Below are 20,043 nucleotides of genomic sequence, written 5' to 3'. Positions count from 1 at the left end.
TGATAGACATTATTTACGCACTAGTAAACCATTAAGAAACTTGATGGAAATGTTGACCTTCTGTGTAGAAACTACCTACTTCAGTATGGACACTGATGTATATCGACAAGAAGAGGGTTTAGCTAAGGGTTCACCATTATCACAGATAATAGCCTATATATACATGGAATACTTTGAGAATTTGGCTTTAGGATCAGCACCACTAAAACCAACCCTATGGCTGTGATATGTTGATGACACCTTTATACTCTGGCCCCACCAGGAAGATGTCCAAGTGCTGTTAGATCATAAAGCCATCCATACAGTTCATAATGGAAAAGGAAAAAGACAATCATTCCTGGACGTATTTATAACATGCACCAAGTATGGATTCAGGACATCTGTATACCACAAGCCGACCTTCACTGGACGATACCTCAACTTCAATTCCTACCATCCATATAGTGTAAAGAGAGGGATTGCTCAGTGCCTAAAACAACATGCAAAGAATATAATTAGTGATTGTGATACAGTAACAATCACTAAAGATGTAAACTGAACATTCTTTGGCAGTAAGTTTTCGAACTTTTTTTTTTAATTATAGGAAGATTTAATCTTACCACTTTGGGGTTAGTTAATTTACTAACTTCCCAATAATGTAACAGTTTAAACTCAGTATACTTTAACCATCTAACTTTCCAACTATAGGATGATTTAAAGTAACCCTCTCTAGCCAAGGTATGAGAACATTCTGGCAGAGCTGTTTGGCTCTGCCTGTTTGATGTTACTGGTTTGATACTTACATTTTTGACATCAAGCATTTTAATGTTTCTCTCATTCTCTCTCTTTCTATTTATGTAAGTGAGTATCTGTTATGCTTGTATGTATGTAAATGGTCTCTCCCCTTCTCTCTCTCTTTCACTATCTCTGTATGTATGTGTATATTTCTGCGTTAGTGTGTTCGCCTCTAGTGCCAAAATGTACTGTCGCCAAAACATGTTGAATATCCAGTCAGCCAAGCCAAATCGTCAATGTTTAAACTGCCACACCCAATCATCTTGTTCTGTTCTAGCCAGTACATTCACTAACTTACCAGGTTTAAAACCAGACATAGGCAACTTCTACATGAGACCTAGCTCATCATCAAACAGGCTACACTACTAAAAAAATTCAAGAAAATTTTTCATTAGGCATTCCATCCGGAATGTCCCATGGGCTGTAGTTTGCCTATGACTAGTTTAAACTAATCATTCCCTGACTAGTAACTTAGTATCTTATTTTCCAGCCATAAGAGGGTTTAAACTAACCACTCCCTAGCTTGTATGTTTGATATCTAATTTGCCAGCTTTATAAAATTACCACTCATTGGTTAATATTTTAGTATCTAACTTTCTGGCAAGAGGAATATTTAAATTAATCGCTCTCTCGCCAGTAAGGTCACTAACGTCCTACTCCCCCTAAATGGAAATGGAAGCTGTCCACCAAAATGCTGCATACATTCTACATTTCTGTTAATTTTCAACATTTAGTGTCTGTTTCCCTAATGGCACATTTATTTTACCCTAGAACTTATCAAACTAATTAGGAAGAAGTAATTAACCACATGATCAACGAACCATATTTCCACAGGATTATTACACGGTTTACTTCCCAACTCTTGTGTTACCTCTCTACAACTACTATTGATACTCCCACCACTATTGTCACAGTATTTACAACTACCACTTCTACCCCTCCCCCACTCCTCCTACTACTACTACCACCATCACTCCCACTCCTACTACTACTACCATCACTACTACTCTAATCTTTACTATGACCACTGTTACTACCACATTAACTACAACTGCTATTACCACTTCTCAAACTACCGTAGCCTTCACCATCAGACTTAATATAATTTTTTGGCAACTTAGTCAAAGGAGGCAATACTTCCCTTCCTTGACCTTTCTCAGTGTTTCTGAGATTGGTGGGAGGAATGGGGAGCAAGTTATCCTCGGCGCCAGAGACCTGGCCCAAATACTTGCAACAGAGTATGCCGCAGCAAAGGCACTCATGTCAAATAGTGGTATTAAACCAGGTGACATGTTAAGTCATTAGCTAAACAGACTTAGTAATATCAGATATTTTTATGTTATTTTACTCCCAGTTTCTTATGCTACCATAGAGGAGGTGGTGTATGTTTTAACAATAGTTAACAGTAGCCATTTGCAACATCAGTGCCCGAAAAGTCACTGGAATTCTATGTATCATTGTCAGTGAGATTTGGTTGGTGTGTGGCTTGCAGACAGCTGTCACTGTGGAAATGTATGTTGAAATCACATGATCTGGCAGCTCCAGTGCCCATAACAGACAATTGTCATCCACCAGCGATATAAATGTGTGTACTTTCATGCACTGTGCATTCATATGAGAGGTCCTCTCATGACAAACACCACAGAATTTGGCCTTATAACAAAACGTCCACATTAAGTTAGATATAAAAATTGCCTTTTGGTATTAATGGTACTTCAATCACTAATAATAGTTTAGCTTGTTTTAAATTACTTGGGTAAGTGTTACTTACCATTGCCTCAGACTAATCCCAGACTTGTAAGTAAAATTCAATAGATGGAACTGTTTCAGGGTTTGTCAGATAAATAGTAACTGCTATTTAACCCTTTAGCATTTAAACTGGCTACATCAAACCTATTTATTCTACCTATTTTATCTTCAATAATAATAAGAATAATTATCCTTTGGTAATGGTGTGTAATTTAGACACAAAACCAGATATGGCATTTCTAATTTCAGCACAAGGTCAGCAATTTTTGAAAGAGTGGGTTTCATTGATTACATTGATCTAAGTAATTGATTGGTACTTTATTTTATCAATCCTGGAGGGATGAAAGATAAGTTTGACTCCAGTGGGATTTAAACTCAGTCTGTAAATGAACATAATATACATATCACCACACACACACACACACACACACACACACATATATAGATAGATATAGATATATGGATACTACTGTAAACTACTAATGATTATCTTGACATGGTATCTGAAACATTGTCAAGTAAACCAACACACTCATTGATTGCTATTAATATAATTTGTTTGGTGTTGGAAATACCTGTTGATACATACATGCATACATACATACATATATGCGTGTGTGTATATATATATATATATATATATATATATATATATATATATACACACACACAGTAAGTGACTGTAGACTGATGTTACGTGGGTGGAAGTGCTGTCACTGTTTGTGACTAAATAGAGTAAGTGATTGAGTCAGTCATTCACAAAGAATGTAAACAAACAACTTAATAATATATTCCTTCCTTCTTCAATCTCACTTCTATTTCTTGCTTATTATTCTGTCCGTACAATGTTTTCTTTGATCAAAGCTAGATATTTCTTTTGTGAGAGCTCTCTCAGGTTTCTTTGCTTATTAATCCATTGTGAGATATGTAACGTCCTTACATATTGTTTGAGGTGTCATTTATGTTGTTATATTGTCAGACCTCTAATTTTCTAGTGATAATATGGTGATTCTGTTGACTGTTTTCTGACTTTGTGGTAACAGTGTGAAAATACTCAAAGACAAAGAAATAAACACACACACACACACACACACAGATTACTATCATAAATATGAGAGTAATATGAGGTTTTAACTGCCCTTTTAGCATGTAAGGAGTACTGTCAAGGGTCTCCTCTCTGTGTATAAAAATATTTTATACACTCTTATATATAAACGCAGAGTAGATAAAACAGGGGACAACTGATGAAGGGAATGTTCTTTATGTTGCATGTCTCGTTTCTCTGTTTTTTTTGTTGTTCGAAAAATGTTTGTTTTCTATGTTTTTGTTTTTATGTTCTCATTTCTCATTCTGCCCATGTTTTTTTTTATGTCCTGTACCCATATATGCATGTATATATACATATATATGAAGGTATGATCATATATACATGTATATATGCATATTGTTGTTGGCATTCCGTCGCTTACGATGTCGAGTGTTCCAGTTGATCCGATCAACGGAACAGCCTGCTCGTGAAATTAACGTGCAAGTGGCTGAGCACTCCACAGATATGTGTACCCTTAACGTAGCTCTCGGGGATATTCAGCGTGACACAATCTCATGATTGTAAGATCTACGCTCTAACCACTGAGCCATGCACCTTCACACACACACACACACACACACATATATAGATAGATAGATAGATAGAAAACAAAAATGCATGTGGAGGAAATCACATCTTAAATAGTAGATTTCACCTTACAAAGCTGATTGTTGTTTTTATTTTGGTAACACATTTAGATATAGAAAATATCATTGAAATTAATATTTCCAAAAATACATGTTAACATATTGTTTTCTAGGTAATCCAAAATTAGTTAAATAAAATGTGCACTTTGAATTTAATCAATTTTGGATCACCTTGAAAACATTGTGCTAACATGTATTTTTGGATATACTAATTTCAATGACATTTTCTGTATCTAAATGTGTTACCAAAATAGAAACAATTGTTGGCTTTGTAAGGTGAATTTTCTCCACATGCATTTTTGTTTTCTAATATATCTTTCCTGAAATGCTTCTAAATGATATCTGGACCTACTGCTTGTCATACAGGAGGATGTGTTTTTTTTACTTGCATTTCTTGGTATCTCATTGTTGGATATAGACAACCAAATTCATTTAAAATTGAGTGCTTTATTGATATCAGTTGATATCTGCCTGGATTTTTTAACATAGCAGTTATGTCAAGAAATTGACAGAATAAGTACTAGGCTTTCAAAAATAAGTCCTGGGTTGATTTCTTCAATTAAAACCCTTCAAGGCGGTGCTCCAGCATGGTTGCAGTCAAATGACTAGAACAAGCAAAAGAATAAAAGAATATTATATATATAAGTCGCCATGATAGATCACTAGCCACTATACATTCTTTTTTATCTCTCCTTGTTTCTTTCTGTGTTCCTTTCTGTAGAAGAGCGTAGGCTCAAAACGTTAAAGACTTTTTCACTTCTCGAGCTTTATACTAATACATCTGTTTGTTTTCTACACCACCTGTCTTCGTCTTTTGCTTTTTTGTGAATTCTCCCTATATATATCGTCATCGTCGTTTAACGTCTGCTTTCCATGCTAGCATGGGTTGAACGATTTGACTGAGGACTGGTGAAACCAGATGGCTACACCAGGCTCCAATCTGATTTGGCAGAGTTTCTACAGCTGGATGCCCTTCTATATATATATATATATACATATATATATACACATATACATCTCCTCATTTTGCATTTGCTTTCTACACTTGGTGTGACTTGGACAGTAAAGAGAACTAGATCTTCTTTGTGCATTCTATTTTTGACTTAGTTTCTACAGCCCTCTACTTTCCTAACAACCACTTTACTGAGTATGGCATAATGTATCATGGTACTAGCACTAGAGTTTCTCATGTCCTCTTCAAAATTAACATATCCTCTAGACCAAAGGTTCTTAACCCATTTTGGCCAAACACCCCCTTTTGACCCTTGGAGTTACAAATGGCCCCTTTACAAAATATTTTTATTTTTCAGTATACTATTTATTTTGATATCAGCAGATAATGATTAAAAAATAAAGGACATCATTTTACATATGTGCTTGTATGCAGCTGGGAGTACAAATGTACTAGACTCTACGGATCAGCTTGCTCATCATCACCACTTTCCAGTGTCCTAACATGCAATTTTATATGCACACACTCACACACACACACACACACACACGCACGCACACACACTCAATGTTTGTCTGTGTGAAAAGAGGATCATAGATCGTGTTAATAGAAGTTGTATGCTAGTGTTTCTTTTAAGGGGCTGCATTTGAAAACTGAAAATGTCAGACATTGGTGAAAAAGAAAACTATATGGAGGCAAATTTTATTTTGTTTTCACTAAATAAAAATGGTGGGAAAGCAAAAGTATCCTTAATAATTTGATAAGGATCTGGTGTTTGCCAAAAAAACGCCAAAAAAACCCACTTCTCTCTATTTATAAACTAAAAAACTAAGCCAAAAATAAAATGTATATACATGATCTGACAGTTGGACATGTGTGCATTTCAATTTCTCCAAGTTGTCTTCTTTTTGTGTCTTTCCTATCTTTCAGTGGAGTAAATGTTCAAAACATCAGACATATCTTTGTTGTTTTCCCTATTTCCTGAACTTCAAACTAATACCAACTCTAACGCTATCTTTTTTCATTTATTTTCCAGGTGAGTGACACTACAGAACATTCTTCAGTATTTGAAGAAACCAGTCCTCATTTTATTGGTCAGGTAAGGGGATTCTGTTTACTCTTGTTGTCTCCAATCCATTCAGCTATCTCTTGTTATAACGTCAGGGCTGAAAAAAGTTACTTGTACCTACACACTTTTACATTCCTTTCTATCAAACTGCACACACCTTTACCACTTATTTTACATACCTTTACATATACCCAGATTAAGTTTTTGCAAGCATCTATTGATGACTGGAAGCCATCAGTTATATTTTCAAAACTTAAAAGACAAATATATATGAAATTAATGGCATTTAAGATTTAAACAGCTACCTTATATAACTTCTTGGAAAGTGATTTTTCCAGTACATCAGTTAAATTGTGAGTTCTTGATGTCCTCAAGAGCTTCATTATCTAAATTATTAATTCTCATTAAAAATGGTATGGAAGACAATCCAGAATTTGAATCAAAATTAGACTATAACAAGGAGTGAATCTAATCCTGACATAGGCAGGCTTTTTTTCAGAAGTAAGCCACCTGAGATACAGCTAAACATCAAGTGGGCCTTTCTGCTAAAAAAAAGTGACGGTTATTTTTCATTAGGCATGCCATTCAGAAAGACCCATGGGTCACACTTTGCCCATGACTGGTCTAATATTAGCAGTAAGAGTAACAATTCTAGACATGTTTAAGTCTTATTAAACCTCATCAGTAAAATGTACAGAATTAGTCATTTGGGTAATGACTGTGCTCAAAGTTATAATTTAAAAACCAAGTTTTTGTCTTACCTTCAAGCATGGCAACACTCACTTTAAAGTTATGTTTTCATGCAGATTGTATCTCAGGTATTTCCCTCCAGCCTTCTAAACTACAATACACCACAGTTTTTATTGAAAAACACACTTGTACACTTCTTTAGTTAATCTAAGATCCAACAGTCACAGTTACACTACATTTTACTGATGAGGCTGAATAAGGCCAAGACCTGTCTGAAGTTGTTGCCCTTATTACCATGGACTAGATTCACTCTTTCATTGCAGACTGATTTTAATTAGATTTAATTAACATTTTTTGGTTGTTTCTCCTGCTATTTTTACCAGACTTGCGTTGTAAAGCCCCTGTGCTAATTCCACATAAAAAGCACCCATGCTGGCACTACGTAAAAAGCACCCAGTACACTCTGTAAAGTGGTTAGTGTTAGAAAAGGCACTCAGCCATAGAAACCATGCCAAAACGGATGACCAGAGCCTAGTGCAGCCCTCCTGGCTTTGCCAGCTCCTGTCAAACTGTCCAACCCATGCCAGCATGGAAAACAGATATTAAATGATGATGATAATGATGTTTTTTGGCTTACAATAATATCAAGTATACTATCACATTACTCTACTCTGCTATTGAGTTTTCTGCCTTAGGCATCCCTAGGTAATTTCTGCTACTGAAGGCTCAGTAGCAGCTGTAGAATGTGACTACTGCTGATGATGATGATGATGATGGCGACGGCAGCATTGACAACATTCACATTCCCTGTTTTCACCCCACATAGTCCAGGCTCTGAAAAAGAGAAGGACAGGAGAACCCAAAGAGGCCTTCAGTGTTGACACATGTCTGGGAGAAGTGTGATGGAAGAGAATTTTAATGGTGAGCAAGTATTTATAGTGGGCTGGTGATTGACAGCTTGTCAATCATTGGCCAGTGGTGGTGTTAGGGTGGTGGAGGTGATGATCAGTTGGTGATATTTATATGTAGTCTAAAATAGTAGTTCCTAACTTTTTTTTAAGCTCATGGCCCCACCCTACCCCATTTTGAAATCTTCAATTTTCCTCTACTTCAGTTTTGTAATAAACTGATAATACTAGAAACAGGCCAGTTTTGAAAACAATTTTAAATCTTTAATAAAATTAAAATTTTTAAATTTATAAAATTTTGAATATTGTTTTAAATTAGATTTATTATCATAAAATTTATTTCTATGAATAGTTAAAAACTGATACTTTGAAATGAAAATTTTTTTGAACAAAAATTTATCATAATAAGCATTATTAAAAGCAGGTATAGCTATGTGGTAAGAAGTTTGCTTCCCAACCACATGGTTCCAGGTTCAGTCTCACTGTATAGCACCTTGGGTAGCTTCCTTCTACTATAGCCCCAGGGCTGACCAAAGTCGTGTGAGTTGATTTTTTTGGGGGGAAACTGAAAGAAGCCTATCATGTATGTGTATACATGTGTATGGTTGTGTATCTTTATGCTTATTTAAGGATGATGAACGAAACCTGATTTCCAGAGGTGTGATACTCAAACTCCAAATAATCCCTCTTAGCATATGGCTATGATGCTTCCCCACTACTCCTGTTCATGATCCGAAATGCACATATCATCAGTCACTAAGAGAGATACTCAAGTGGTTAGGATCAAACAACTAACAAACAAATCTGCGTACTGAGCGGAATATTGGCTGTAACCCATCATGTACATGATTACACCTCCAATCAGTTAAGACGAGAAACCATAAGAGCCACTGCCTAGTTCTGCATCAGAGCATATTATTGTTGTTGTTGGCAGAATCATTAGGACACCAGACAGAATGCTTAGCAGCATTTCCACCAGCTTTATGTTCTGAGTTCAAATGCTATCAAAGCATGACTTGGCTTTTCATCCTGCAGAGGACAATAAAGTAAGTATCAGTTGAGTACAGGGGTCAATGTAATCAACTTTGCCCTCCACTAAACATGCCAGGTTTTGTGCTTATAATAGAAACAATCATTGAGAAGTGGTAATAGTTAATTAAACTAATTCCAGTATTTGATTGGTGCCCTTATTTCATCTGTTTTGGAATGATGAAAGGTTAAGATAACCTCAGCAGAACGTAACAGGCTGTAACTAAATACAGCAATGAATTTTGTCTGACACTACTAACAAAAATCTCTTAAACATAAAACTTCTTGTTGAAATAAGATCCCGGACATATAAGCCTTTCTATCATTGAAGAGACATGATCCCAAAAATATAAGCCCTTCTTTTATTGAAGGGACATGATCCTGAAAACAGAAGCCTTTGTAGGAACAACATCTCTAAAATATAAGACTTATTATTGAAAGAATAAGATCCCTAAAACAAGCCTTTCTATTATTGAAGAGACAAAATCCCCAAAATATAAACCCTTTTATTGAAGGGACATGATCCTGAAAACAGAAACCTTTGTAGGAACAACATCTCTAAAATATAAGACCTATTATTGAAAGGGCGCAAAATCCCTGAAAAACACAAGGCCTTCTACTTTTGTGGGAACAAGATCCTTAAAACATAAGCCTTTCTATTGTTCTAAAATATAAGACCTATTAAAAAGGACAAAATCCATAAAACAGAAGACTTTCTATTCCTCACATTTCAAATTATTCCACATTCCATAAACTCTCTTTTCCATTAATTTTTGCTGTTACAGGCCTTCGCCACTTTCCTCTAAAATAAACCTGTGTGTTATGTGCCCCTATCTCCCTCTTCTCTTCTCCCACCTCTCTCTCTCTCTCTACAAGTCATTCATGGATCTCTAAATACCTCAGGCCCTTTTCTCCACTTCGATTTTTGTCTGTCTCTAATCTCTCCTCACTTTAGTTAACTCTCCCCCTCACTTTAGTTAACTCTCCCTGTCACTCTCTTCACCCTCTACTCTAGCTAACTTTCCTCCTCCCTTTACTACTACTACTACTGCAGTTTGTCTAAGCTCTCCCTAGCTCCACCACCCACCTTATCCCACCCCTACAGCAGGATAAACATAACATTGTTTACACTTAATAATTTAGCACTAAAGTTTGGATGCAGCTATTGGTAGTAGTGGTGTTGGTGGTGGTGGTGGTTGCTTTATGTTGTGGTAATGGTTGTTTGGTCATGGTTGGGGTGTGATTGATCATGGCTAAGATGACAGCTATGATCCTTCATCTTGATCACCACCACCTTCACTATCACTTAGCTTTGTGGTGGAGGTGGCGAATGTTGCTATAGTAACAGTTGTGATGCTAGAAGACAAAACAACATTTGACAACTACAAGCGTCTCCCAGCTGTTTTACTGAGATTGCAGAAATCTAGAGAGTTCTCTCTCTTGGTCTTTTGATATTAATTTTCATTAACACTAATCACTTTTCTTCTCATTAAAGTCATGATATTTCATTTGATTAAAAATTACTTTCATCTCACCACCTTCTGTGTCTTTTATCATTTACTTGATTCAGTGATTAAGCTACAACCATACTGGGGCACCACCTTGAATGGTTTTAGTCAAGTAAATCATCTCCAGTAATTAACTGGTCACAAGTATATTTACTCTTTTACTCTTTTACTTGTTTCAGTCATTTGACCGCAGCCATGCTGGAGCACCGCCTTTAGTTGAGCAAATCGACCCCAGGGTTTATTCTTTGGAAGTCTAGTACTTATTCTATAGGTCTCTTTTGCCGAACCGCTAAGTTACGGCTATGTAAACACACCAGCATTGGTTGTCAAGCAATGTTGGGGGGACAAACACAGACACAAACATATACACACACATACATACATATATATATATATATATAGGGCTTCTTTCAGTTTCTGTCTACCAAATCCACTCACAAGGCTTTGGTTGGCCTGAGGCTATAGTAGAAGACACTTGCCCAAGGTGCCACGCAGTGGGACTGAACCCGGAACCATGTGGTTGGTAAGCAAGCTACTTACCACACAGCCACTCTTGCGCCTGCATGTATATAAATATGCAAGCAATACACACAGCTAAAAAAAATTAGCATATGGTAACTGGCATGTAAATCTAATCGTCAAAAATTTGACAAAACAAAAAAACAAATCTACATCAGGTTGTTGATGTAGAAGCCTTGTGGTTATAAAACCTTTGACAGAAAAGGTCTACAAGAATTTGACCAGTATATAAGATACAACAGAAATGCTAAATACATTCAATTCTTGAAAATGAGACTGTGAAGTTCAAGAAACATTGAATATGTATTTAAGAATTTTATTGTTCCAAACTAGTTGTAAAAAAACTAATAAGAAATTACAAAAAAAAAACCTACAATTAAAAACATGACTCTCCAACACAGTCACTTATTGATTAAAACATATACATACATACACACAAACACACGCATATACACATGCACATTGTAAAGTGGTTGGCATTAGGAAGGGCATCCAGTTGTAGAAACCATGGCAAAGCTGATATTAGAGCTCAACAGTGCCCTGTGACTTGCTGAATCCTGTCAAACCATCCAACCCATGTCAGCATAGAAAAACGGACAGACCATTAAATGATGATGATGATGGTGTATATATTTGTATGTGTGCGTGTGTATGGCTCTATCATTGTCCATTTGTTTTCATGTGTGTGTGTATGTGTTTGTCTGTTGCTGCCTTCCCTCACTCTCTTCCTGTTTGTGTGTGTGTGTATGCTGTTTCAATATCAACATTACAGACATACTTTACCCTAATCATTACTGCTATTGACCTTAGGGGTAGGTGGATAGGGTAGATGTACCTACTCCCTCTCTCTCTCTCTCTCTCTCTCTCTCTCCCCTCTCATATATACATTATACAAGTGTGTACGTGTGTGTGCTTGCATATACATGTATGTTAATCTAACCCATCTCTTTATGCTTGTCTCTGTATCTATATCTCTAAATACATTTGCCAGCCTATCCATCTTCCTCTGTCTCTGTCTCCCTGTCTGTCTGTGTATATTTTTCTAAACCCCTACTGATCAGAATTCCTCTGATGCCGGTAGTGGTGGCGGCAGCAGCGGCGGCAGTGGTGGTGGTGGTGGTGGTGGTATTTGTAGTGGCACTGGATTATTACAGGCTGGTGTAGGCAGCAGTAGTGATAGTATTGGGTATAGTAGAGGTGTTAGTGTGAATGATGATGTTACAGCATCTGTGGTGGTGTGGGTGAGGGGTAACGTTAGTAGTGGTGGTGATGTTTCTACCATAGCGACGGTAATGTTGGAGGTGGTGGTGCTTGTAGCTCTGACACCAACCCCACTTCCACCATCACCACCTCCATCATCATCATCATTACCACTATGCTTATCATCACCACAATCATCACTATTGCCACCATCATCATCACCACCATTACCACCACTACCACCTTCACCACTACCACCTTCACCACTACCGCCCTCTCTCTGTCTACACTTCCAGTAAGATAACACCAAATAATTTAATTTCTTGTTGATTTTTATGATGCTGTCTACTTAACAAAACATTTGTAAAACAGAAAAAAAACAGCAGGTTCAATCCCAAGTGACAGCAGCTGAGATTACAGTTAATTTAACCATCACTATCACACTTGGTGGGACAAGGTTGGCTTCATTAAATTACATGTGTTGCCTATGTTGTATTATAGTTTAAGTGGCTGAGTACTCCACAAGCATATGTACCTGTGATGTAAATGTCTGCCAAACTCAGCATGACAACAGTGAATCTCCATTGGAAAGGCTTCCACACAGTTTCCACCTAGCTGATTACGTGTAAAATGTTTGGGTTGATATGGGATTATGAGAGAACTTTGTCCACTTCTCTGTGGGACTGAACCTGGAACTACATCATTGCAAATAGAACTCTTTAACTATTTAGCTGTGCTTGCACACTGCATATACACATATATATACATATGCATAAACATAAATTTGCTCATATACATCATACCACAATACACACACACAACACATGCACATACACATGCAACACATGCAACACACGAGCTATTGAAGGAATCTTGACATGGCTGTTCTAGATGCCAGAAATAGCAGCAAAATCTTTCACAAATCACACCCTCTTCTATTAAAGAAGGACACGTTGGATACTGTGGTCCTAGGCTCCCTCTGCATATAAGAAAAACATGGGTTGGCCATGGCTGGGGTACAGATCATAAGTTTACTTTCTAAGAACTGATCTGAGGCTAAACAACACAGAATACGGATAGGCATACCTCTAGTATGCACACACACACACACATTACAATGCATGTATACACATACACAGCCCCTATATGTGGAGACACCAATATAAGAGGATTACTGAAGACATTACTAACATTGAAAGTTACACTATTTACATAGTCAGTCATCACATCCAGGAAGGGGTGAGAGGATAGGAGGGGGGTTAAACTACATATGACCCTCCCTCCTTCTCCCTGGTCTCTTTCCCACACTATATCACATACTGTTGTAACCACTAGCTCTCATGAAGGAAGAGGAGGAAACATCCATTGATGTGATACCTCTTTCAGTTATCCCTACTTTCTAACTAGGACCCCTTTACTTCCCACTGGAATGTGACCTCTACAATGACCCTTTCTTCTACTGTTTGACAATCTACAGTTCTTGAAGGCATGTGGCTTAGTGGTTAGGGTATTCAGCTCATGATCTTATGATCATGAGTTCAATTTCTGGCAATGTATTTTGTCCTTGAGCAAGACATTTTATTTTTCATGTTGACTAGAAGTACCTATACCAGTAAATCACTAAGAGCACCGTCCGAGCGTGATCGTTGCCAGAGCACCAGCTGTCTGGCTTCCGTGCCGGTGGCACGTAAATAGCACCATTTGAGCGTGATCGTTACCAACGTCGCCTTCCTGGCTGGCACGTGAAAAGACATTCGAGCGAGTTCATTGCCAGTACCGTTGGACTGGCTCCCATGCAGGTGGCACATAAAATACACCATTTCAAGCATGGCCGTTGCCAGTACCTCCTGACTGGCCTTCGTGCTGGTGGCACGTAAAAGCACCCACTACACTCTCGGAGTGGTTGGCGTTAGGAAGGGCATCCAGCTGTAGAAACTCTGCCAAATCAGATTGGAGCCTGGTGTAGCCATCTGGTTCACCAGTCCTCAGTCAAATTGTCCAACCCATGCTAGCATGGAAAGCGGATGTTAAACGACGATGATGATGATGATGATGGTGGTTCACTCAGCTGGAAAAATGGGCTGTACCTATAGTTCAATAGGCCAGCTTTGTCACACTTGGTGTGTCATGTTGAATCTCCCTGAGAACTATGTTGAGAGTATGCATGTCTCTGGAGTACTCAGCCACTTGTACATTAAATTCATGAGCAGGTTGTTCCATTGATCAGACCAACTGGAACACCCATCATCGTAACCGACAGTGAACCAGGCCAAATATGTAGTGTTGAGATGGTAGGATCCGACTTGGAAATTTAAGAAGTCAAGGTCAACTGAAATGGCTATCCTGGAATAGTAGCATAAACTGAGAAGAGAATGTGCTGAGAGGACGATGCCAGATTGAAGAGAAAGAACAAGCTACAAAGCAGAAGAGTTGTGAAGCAATGTATGTGAGTAGCAAGGGAAAGAGATGAGCAAACCCAAGAATGAAAATATAAATTATCAGTGAGTAGTAAACTAAAAAAAATTACTGCATGGCTGGAATGGATTCAGCTGCTCTTAGTTTAGTGTGGTGGTTCTGTGAATGATGAAGGAGGAAGCATTCCACAGAGTGGGCCAAAATAACTGATGCTTACAGTGGTAGCTTCAGTGTTGCTTGGTGCCACTAATAGGAGCAATGTTATCAGAAGGTGATGAAGTAGGTTGTCATCTCTAGTTGGCTGCTGATGAATGGAGTATCCCATCATGCAAGCTGTGGGTAGAATATATATGATGCTTAACATATGCTCTGCATCACTCACTTACTCATATATACACTCATACGCATGTTCCTCAAGTCAGGAACCACTTTCCTAATTCTACAAGAGATTCACTTATAAGAAATAGGTCAGCAAAAAGGAATTCCTATGAGTAGCTTTTCTTAAACATCTCTTTTATGGCTTGGAAGACTATAATATATATAGAAGGGGGCCCGAGGACTGAACCCTGGTGCACCCCTGACTTCAATGCTGGATTTCATCACTGTACTCATTACTAACTCTCTTACCTTGTTGATTGACATTCTGACAAGGCTTTTACAGCCCTCAGAAGCCATTTGTCTATTTCAAGCTTCCTTGATGACCACCAGATTGAAGAACAGGGATCCCTGTCAAAAGCCTTCTCTCAGTCAACAAATGCCAAGTATAAAGTCTTATTCCTGGCTTGATATTTTCTCCTGCGGCTGTATCATTAGGAAGATGGTATTGGTCATACTTCTTCCTGGCTTATATAAGTATATATACATGTATATGTGTGTATGTGTGAGTATCTGACCACACACATATTTGTATGCATATATATGCAATGTGTGTGTGTGTGTGTGAAAGGTAACAATTACAAGTTTCATCAGTGGTAGTTTATCTTGTCATGTGACATATGATGTCATCACTAACTTGCTGCTGCTGCTGCTGTTGTTTAATTTGCCATGCTTGTCTGCCACCAGTTCTCTTCAATAATGACTTTAACAAAAATGACAAATAATGAGTGTGTGTGTGTGTGTGTACATTCACAATTCTGCAATGTTATGGATAATATATTTTCATTCCCACAAATATAAGTAAATAACCATATGCCTGTGCATATTGTCTATGTCTGCATGTGTGTGTATATAAATATCATCATCATTGTTTAACGTCCGCTTGTTTGACTGAGGACTGGTGAACCGGATGGCTGCACCAGACACACACATAAACACACACACTCAGGCAGACATATACAAATATACTTACATACACACACACACACACACACACACACACACACCTATCCTTCGTTGACGTTTCTACAAAGTGAGCAGGGTGTAGCTAAATCATGGTTTAGTCACTGTTTGTGTTGTCACGGTCACAGTTATTGATGACATCACAGAACTGACAGCCATTGTTCACCTCTGAACTCCCTCACTCACAACAATGCCTGCTTTGAAACCAAGGAGAGTGAGGGTGAGAAAGAGAGAGGGAGAGAAACTATACACTAGAAATAGCAGCCAAATCTCCCTCAGTTTGCATTCTCCCATCTTTATGAATAGATCATATTGGATGATGTTGCACAGAGTAGTCTGTTTGCATATATGATCTGATGATCATGGGTAGAATGATATTTATCATAACTGCCTGATCATGGTTAAGCTGGGGCTAAACAGTGTCTTTGTTTTCTTTTGAAGGGAATTTGTAATAATGGTACACCCCTCCCATGTGATGAATGGAATAACCTAGTCACTATAAGTAAAGAGAAGTATGTGAAGTACCAGAGTATGTAGTAGGCGGTCAGAGATAGTCATGTCTTTAGTGGCTTTACTAAGTATACTGTATACCGAAGTGGGCGTTATAACTATTCAATATTTTAAGTACTATAACAGTGGCAACGAGGATTTAAACAACTCATGAAGGATTAATAAACCTGACGAGGATTCTAACGACTCACGAGGAGTTAATAAACTCACAAAAGTTTTTGTTGTGTGAATTTTCTAAAAAAACAAACGTAAAATTATCGAAAATTTGTTGGCCAGTTTGCTCAAGTTGCAAAAACAGCAACAACGGCAACTGAAATAACAGCAGCAGCTGCAACTACAAGAACAATAGCTGAAGCAACAACAACAACAGCAGATACAACTGCAAGAGCAACAACAACAAATAATATTACAGCAACAAATGCTGCAATTACTGAAGTCATCTGGAAAGTCAGAAAAAGTGTTCTCAACAATCTCCATGCGAACTCCATCACAGTTCAAATATGAACCTGGAGAAGGAGTTACCTCTGAAGCATACTACAGAAGATATGAGCAAGTCTTCAAGAAGGTATGTAAAGATTGGAACAATGAGATGAAAATGTGCTTGATCTTGAGAAAACTGGCAGCAAAAGAACATGAAGAATACAGTAATTATGTACTCCCAAAAAAAGCTTCTGGCATAAGCTTTCATGACACAATACATATATTATGTAAACTTTTTAGTGAAAAAAATTCATTGTTCAACACATGTTGGAAGTGTCTGAATATAAAGAAAAACGATGACAAGGACTACGTCACATATGCCGGTAGAGTAAACAGGGAATGCAAGAAATTTAAGATGGACAAATTAATGCCAGATATGTTCAAATGCCTGATTTTTACACAGGGACTAACTGCAGAAAAAGACACAGAAGTTAGAACTAGGATTCTTGCTAAGCTGGAACAAAACCAGGATGTAACCCTACAGCAAGTGTCAGAAGAATGTGAAAGGATTGTTAAATTTTGACACAACACAGAGGAAATTGAATGTAAAGATTGTTTCCAAGTAAAACAAGTGTGAAATAGTCAGAATAGAGATAAAGTGTTTTCTAAAAAGCATGACAAATCAGGAAATAAACCCATGTTTTGCATGTGGGGGTATACACCTGAGGAAAAATTGTCCATTTAAAAAAGCAATGTGTTTTTGTTGTGGAAATATTGGACATCTAAAGACGTCAGAACAAAGGAAAAAGAATAAATAGTATGTCATCGGAAGGAATTGGTAAGATAATGATGAGGAAATTCATTAAGGTGAAAATCAGGAATACAGGTGTCAAAATGAAATAAGACACTGGTAGTGATATCATCGTTATAAACGAAAATACTTGGAAATACGTCAGTAAGCTGAAATTAATTCAATTGAAAAAGGTAGCATGTGGTGTTACAGGGAAAAAGATTATAGTTTTTCTGTGAATTCATATGTAATGTAACTTTCGAGGTCAAACAAAAAAGGCAAAGATATATGTGTTAAAAAGTTCACTCAATTTATTCGGCAAAGAGTGGATGGAAATATTCAAAGTATGGAATACTCCCATAAGTGTTTTGTGTAGAAATATAGTCGGTTCAGTTAAAGGTTCAAACGTGGCTGAAGGATTGAAACAAAAAATTGCAGTAAAACAGAATGGAATACCTATATGTAAGCCAAAACAAAACGAAAAATTGCCCACGGTAAAAAGTAAACATTACTCAAAAGTAGATGTTCCATGGTCGAGACTACATATCAATTTCCCTGGTCTTTTAAATGGTTCTTACTGCTTAGTGGTAGTTGATAGTTTCTCAAAATAGCCAGAAATTTGTAAGTAAAAAAACCAGCCTCCTCAACTGTGACAAATTTTTTACACGAATTGTTTGCGAGATTTGGCATCCCAGACAAGGGAACACAATTTGTGTCTAACGAATTTTTAAAATTTTGTGGAATTTTCATGGTAGAACATATAACTACTGCTCCAGACCATCCCAGATCTAACGGACCGGCAGAACACTTTGTTGATACTTTCAAGAGAGCCCTAACAATTCTTAAGAGTGTACTGTGTGACACCAAATCCAAATACACCAGCAGGTATGTCACCAGCGGAGCTGATGTTTACGGGGGAAGTAAAATCAGTCTTCAATAAATTGCTGCCTGGCAAGAAAAGAAGTACCAGCAAGATTCTTTAAAGTTGGTAAAAAGGTGTATATCAGGGCATACAAGAATGGAAAGTAGAGTTGGGATGATGGCATAATTACCAAGTGTATAGGCAAAATGATGTATTGGGTAAAAAGTAGAAAAAGCATACAAAAGAGACATGGGAACCAATTGGAAAAGAGATTCATGGAAAGTGAACTAAAGAAGTTGGAGGAACCGATGGAATGATTGTACAATATGTTCTAAGTATCAACACCACTGCTGGTGATTGAACTCAGGCATACGAGTGAGAGGAAAAGAAAACATATAGAGTTCCTGAAAATAGATACCAAGCTCAAAAAATATTAAATTGTATGAAAAACACCTGAAAAAAGGGAGGTGGGGTGAATAAAAAAAAGTATTGTGAAATAAAATTACATTTTCTTAGAAAAACTTGAAAGGAGAGCTGTTGTAAGGAATTAGTAGTAAAGGCACACCCCTCCCATATGACAAATGGAATAACCTAATCGCTATAAGCAAAGAAAAATACGTGAAGTACCAGAGTACATAGTAGGCAGTCAGAGATAGTCGTATCTTCACTGGTTTTAATAAGTATACTGTATACCAAAGTGGGCATTATAACAATCCAACATTTTAAGGATTCAACATTTTCTTGACTAGGCTTCTAGTCATGTGATATTACATAAGATTAGTTTGATAGTGGAGTTAGCAGATATATTGTAATAGGTTTGTGATAGATACTGGTTGCAAGTGAATCTTAGAAGGGATCTGTCATATGAAACTGGTGGACAAGGACCTTGCTTGCTATGATAGTACCCACATTTTCTCATAATACATGAACCTACCTTAAAACTCAAATTTCCAATCCCACCTAATATTGATCTAGAATGGACTGTTTCCCCTACAATGGCTGGCCATCAGGTCATATCATGTGTGAATTACTCTAGCTGTAACTTTTTCAAATATCCATACAAACTAGCGACAACAGTCATGGTAGAATAAACACATAGGAAGTCTTTCCTAACTCATAACAAAAGATAAACTAAAATGGAATGACAGCTTGAAACTTTATCTGCTTCCAAAATGAAAATACTGAAAATGGCTTGTGAAATTCATTCATTGTTAAGACTGTAATTGTATCTACATTAAGAACTCTTTTGCAAGGCAGATTTCCCCAGATGTATTAATTTATATGTAAGGAATTCTCTCTTCTCATTCTATAGATAAACTATTAATGATCTGTGATAAGATTAAACATCCCATGAATGCTTTTTAAACCGTAAACTTCTTTCTCTCTCTAAAATAAGAATTAACTTCGTAAAAATGTTTAATTTAGCGTAATTTCTTTGCCACAGGTTATGCCATACTGATAATTTTAAATAAGAATAAAATGGTACTATACATGGTGACTAATGACTAGATATTTTAAGTTTTTTTATAATGTGTGGGAAATATAAAATGTGTATACTCCGTGTACCTTCTCTATC

At 37.2% G+C, this 20,043-nt stretch overlaps 1 protein-coding gene across 12 annotated transcripts in view; it reads left to right on the top strand.

Moving 5' to 3' along the window:
• Positions 1-20,043, top strand: part of LOC106877701 (rho GTPase-activating protein 23) — a 372,660-nt gene that overhangs the window by 153,325 nt on the left and 199,292 nt on the right. For 6 of the 12 annotated variants that reach the window (XM_089357936.1, XM_052970827.2, XM_089357937.1 and 3 more), the window contains one exon: positions 6,246-6,308. The exons of the other annotated variants lie outside the window; for them this stretch is intronic. In XM_089357936.1, the coding sequence (XP_089214062.1) occupies positions 6,246-6,308 (63 nt within the window). The remainder of the gene's footprint in view (positions 1-6,245; positions 6,309-20,043) is intronic. 12 annotated transcript variants of the gene reach the window in all.

Source organism: Octopus bimaculoides, chromosome 9 (genome assembly GCF_046866305.1).
Source record: "Octopus bimaculoides isolate indiv1 chromosome 9, ASM4686630v1, whole genome shotgun sequence".
Lineage (NCBI taxonomy): Eukaryota > Metazoa > Mollusca > Cephalopoda > Octopoda > Octopodidae > Octopus > Octopus bimaculoides.
This window is presented reverse-complemented; position numbering and strand designations above follow the sequence as displayed.